Raw genomic sequence first — 4819 nt, 5'->3', positions numbered from 1 at the left:
AAGTAGGATTGCCCAACCTTCCTTCCGAGGAGTGGCTGGTGGGTTTGAACCGCCAGCCGTCTGGTTAGCAGGCAAGTGTCTTAGCCACTATGGATACAGTAGGACCAGGATAATCCAGGGTTAATTTCTCCATCTCAAAATCCTTCAGTTAATCTCCCTGAAAAATACCCTTTGCCACTAAAGTAGCCTTCACAGGTTCTGGGGATTAGGACATGAATATCTTCAGGGACCATTATTCACCCAAACACAGTGGGCACAACCCCTAAATATGCCATTATATATGGGTCTTGGTAGAGTTGCCACAATGGCCAGTTAATTTTGAATTTCAGACAATGAGTAATTTTTCAGTCTAAGTGGGTTTCAAGCAATATTTATCTGAAATTCAGATTTAACTGGGTGCCCTATATATTTTCCTATAGCTGGCAACTCTAGACCTAAGGCAAGTTACTTCCTCACTCTGTCCCTTGGTTTCCTCATCTTGCTGTTGTTGGGGGCCACTGAGTCGAGTCCGACTCACAGCAACCCACGTGACAGCAGAACCGCCCACAGGATTTTCTGGGCTGACATCTTCATGGGAGCAGAGGCCGGGTCTTTCTCCCACATGGTCGCTGGGTGAGTTCAAACTACCAACCTTTTGGTTAGCAGCTGAGTGCTTAACCATTGTGCTACCAGGGCTCCTTTTCCTCATCTATAAAGTGAGGTTAATCAGAGTACCCACCTCATAGGGTTGCCATGACTTAATTTAAAACCAAACCAAACAACCTATTGCCATGGAGTTAATTTCAACTCACAGCGCCCCTAGAGGACAGAGTGGAACTGCCCACAGGGTCTCCAAGGCTGTCAGTCTTCACAGAAGCAAAGCCCAAACCAAACCCACTGGAGTGGAGTGGATTCTGACCCACAGCGCCCCTAGAGGACAGAGTGGAACTGCCCCACAGGGTCTCAGGCTATCAGTCTTTACAGAAGCAAAGCCCAAACCAAACCCACTGCCTTGCAGTCGATTCTGACCCACAGCGCCCCTAGAGGACAGAGTGGAACTGCACCACAGGGTCTCCAAGGCTGTCAGTCTTTACAGAATCCCACTGCTTCATCTTATTCCTGCGGAGCAGCTGGTGGGTTCGAAACGCTGACCTTTCAGTCAGTAGCCGAGTGCTTAAGCACTGCACCATGAGAGCTCCAGGTTAGTTAATATAGTTAAATGTTGACTACAGTGCCCAGTACCCAGTTAAACCAAAATCCAAAGCAGCTGTTGTCCAGCTGATTTTTTCTCATGGTGACCCATGTGTTTCAGAACACAGCTGCTTCACAGGGTCTTCAGGGCTGGGACCTTTCAGAAGGACATCACCAGGCCTTTCTTCCAAGATGCCTCTGGGTGGATCTGAACCGCCACCCTTCAAGTTAACAGCTGAGTGCTTAACCATCCAGGACTCCAGGAGCTGTCAATATTGCTATTCTCCCTGTTTATGACCTGCTAAGGAAGACGGCGCAATCTACTTCCGTAAAGATCTACTACCTCACAAAACCCATGAGGGTCGCTATGAGTCAGAATTAACTTGAGGGCAGTGAGTCTGGTTTACTGTTTTCTGTAAGGAGCTTGGCTGCTAACTGGAAGGTTCGCAGTTCCAACCCACCAGCCACTCCCTGGGATAAAGACGAGGCAGTCAGCTGCCATAAAGAAACCCTATGAGGGCAGTTTTACTCAGTCTTCTAGAGGCACTGAGTGAGTTGGAATTGACCGGATGGCAGTGGGTGTGGTTTGGGCTTTGCTTCTGGGAAGATTGACAGCCTTGGAGACCCTGTGGTGCAGTTCCACTCTGTCCTCTAGGGGCGCTGTGAGCCGGAATCAACTCCACAGCAGTGGGTTTGATTTAGGCTTTGGTTTCTTAGAGACTGACAACCTAGGAAACCCTATGTGGCAGTTGTACTCTGTCCTATGTCCTCACTGTAAATCAGATAGACTCGATGACACACAACGAGATATGTGACCTGCCCATCCCAAGAGGAAGCTGTAGGAAGATTCAGGCCACAAATTGAAATAATGGATCTTTAAATCTCAACTCCCTCAAGACGAAGACTGCAAAGGGTTCAGCAAATATGTGTTGGAATTAAAAAATAAGCAGTTCAATTTACAACTACAACTCCCATGAGCGCGATGGTGTTAAAGACACCCTCATCTAGCGAACATCACCTGCCCCGGATGCTTCTGGGAACCGTAGTTCTTTTTTCATATTCTTTTTTGGGAAAAGGGACTTAAAAGATCAGGGAGGTTCAGGTAGGTGATACACATATTTCACTTAAAATCTGACCTGAACTCCCACATCTCAGAAGTCTAATTCCCAGCAGTCCCGGACTTGAAAATCGGCGTCCTCCCCAGTTTTGCCCCAAGTCAAACTCCCGGGACTGCAAATAGCAGGCAAACTAGAACCGCCATCGGCCCAGGAAGTCCCAAGAGGAGCCCTCCCCAGGGGCCACAGGGGTCCGCGGGAATTGTAGGACCACGGCAAACACCTGGCTGGAGAGCAGGGCAGGGCCACTCACGGGGCTCTCAGTCGCGGGGTTCTCCTCCTTCTTGGGCGTCCCCCGCTCCAGGGGCACGGCTACAATAGTGCGTAGCAGCAGTAGCAGTGGCGTCAGCAGGATGGCAGCGCGGGGCCCAGCGGGAGGCATGGCGGCGTGGTCTGTGGGAGGCAGGGGTGCACAACGTGTTTCCCGAGCCGCCTCCTTCCCAAGACCCGGGAGTCTGAACCCCCAGCGCCGCCCCCCATCCATTCAAAAGAAAAGGCTCAAAGCGTCTAGTCCTCCGGGACCCAGGATTCCAAGCCCCAAGCTTTTCCTTCCTCCGACCCAGGAATCTAGCCCTTAGTCTCTTCTTCAGACCCAGGAATCCTGGGCCCCACACTCTGGAATCCAAGACGTCTATCCCCCACCTCCCCCAGACTCAAGAATCCAAGCGCCCCGCCTCCTCTCTTCCCAGACGTTTTGGCGCCCAGTCCATCCTTCTCCGGGTCCCAGTTTTCCAGCCCTCTGGTCCCTCAGCTTCCCACCTCACCAGCACCCAAGAGTCTGGATACCTGAGCCCCTCACCTGTCCAGCACCGCAGAGGGCGTACTCCCCGGCAAGGACCTCCGGTGCGTTCTGGGTGATTTCCCCTCTAGGCCACGCCCATTTTCACAGCAGGCCCCGCCCCCAGAGGGCTGACTGGTCCACGCTAGAGACCGGCTCCGGGCCGTTTCTCCACTTCTGGAGGTCCCGCCCCTGGCCGACGTCGCTGGAAAGCTTCGCCTACTCTTCCTCGGAAGCCCAAGCTCTGTGACGCCACATTTCCTGCCTTTAAGCAAAAGGAGATGAAGCTCTGGTGGCGTAGTGCCTAAGGCATTGGCCTGATAACCGAGAAGGTTGGCGGTTCAAACCCACTGGCTCCTTCGCAGAAGGAAGAAGAGATAATCTGCTTCTGGGAAGATTTGCCGCCTTAGAAACCCAGTGGGGGTCGCTATAAGTCAGAATCAACGCGATGACAGTGGGTTTGCTTTCTTTGGTTAAGCAAAAAGAAGAGCAGAGACTTGAACTACAACTCCCTGAGGCCGGTAGAGAATGAGTCCACCTCGGCGGACATCTTGGCCCCATTGCCTCATGGGAACTGTAGTTTTTACATTCATTTCCTCCCAAGAAAAGGCTGCAAAGTCAGAGCTCCGTAGCAATTGCACAGCCCACTTGATAAGTTTGTCCAGGTGTAGAGCGAGACTGCGATGGGTCTTCTCTCGGGTCCCTTTAAGGAACACTGCATGCCATTCCAATTCAGAACTCCTGGAGAAGGGTTGCCTAGCTGCTTTGGTGGCCGGGAGTCATTGCTCTGTTGGAAGTGGAGTGTGGTGGACCAGGAGGGCAGGAATTAGGACAGTTCCCAGTGGGAGCCCTCCCCTCCCTTTCAGCCCCTTTTTTCTTTCCCTGCCTATTTCCCAGAGACCCAGAGAACAAGTCCCCAGTTCCCAAAGAGAGGCAAAAGTAGGTATGATTAGAGACTGGAAGTTGACCACAGAAGCAATTCAGTGAGGCGGGACAAGGGGAGAAGAGGAGCCTGCAGGATCCCAGGCAGGTGGGTGCTGGGGTCAGGGACACTGTGGTTCAGGTGTTCGAGGGCCCAGAGACCTGAGTTCCGGCGCTCGGGTTGAGGAGAGTCGGGGACTGTGCGATGGGCCCAGAGAGTTAGGTACTTGGGGGAGTGGAAACCGGACTTCAGAACTCCTGATAAAAGACCCTGGCACCAGGCTTCAGGGTCTCAAACAAGGGAGGATGCTGGGCTTCAGGCTGCCTGGGTCTAGGATGAGGAGCTGGTGGTGGGGCGGTTAAGCATTTGGCCTTTAAGCATTTGGCCTTTAACGGAAAAATCAACTGTTGAAATCCACAAGAGAAAGATATGGCAATCTGCTTCTGTGAAGACTGACAGCCTAGGAACCCGTATGGGGCAGTTCTACTCTGTCCTGTAGGGTCATCGTGAGTCAGAATTGACTCCACGGCAGTGGGGTTCGGGAGTCCAGAAGATCTAGGATCAGTGTAGGGAAGCAGAATCCATTGGGATGTTAGGTTTGGACTCTGACTAATTCTTGCTTCTCCAGAATGTCTCAGGAGAATAACACATGGAAGAAACGGTGAGTAGGGGTGTAGGGTGGGTGAGGTGGGAGGAGAAACGGAATTAAAGGCTAATTATGTCCCCAGAAACTCAGCTGTGGCCTCATAACTGTGTTTGAAATGTCCATTACCATCAGGAAGGGGTTGGGGGCCCGGACTCCTGGGTCCGAGGGAAGAGGGAGCTGGGGCCCTA

At 52.3% G+C, this 4819-nt stretch overlaps 1 protein-coding gene across 1 annotated transcript in view; it reads right to left on the bottom strand.

The window, feature by feature from the left end:
- Window positions 1-2667, bottom strand: part of NUCB1 (nucleobindin 1) — a 25866-nt gene extending 23199 nt beyond the window's left edge. Inside the window, exon 1 of the mRNA XM_042781226.1 lies at window positions 2539-2667. Within this exon, the coding sequence (XP_042637160.1) occupies window positions 2539-2667 (129 nt within the window). The remainder of the gene's footprint in view (window positions 1-2538) is intronic.
- Between the last annotated feature and the right edge of the window lie 2152 nt (window positions 2668-4819).

The sequence above is a fragment of the Orycteropus afer genome, unplaced genomic scaffold (assembly GCF_000298275.1).
Source record: "Orycteropus afer afer isolate SDZICR_OR568_19922 unplaced genomic scaffold, OryAfe1.0 scaffold00099, whole genome shotgun sequence".
NCBI classification, from domain to species: Eukaryota; Metazoa; Chordata; class Mammalia; order Tubulidentata; family Orycteropodidae; genus Orycteropus; species Orycteropus afer.
This window is presented reverse-complemented; position numbering and strand designations above follow the sequence as displayed.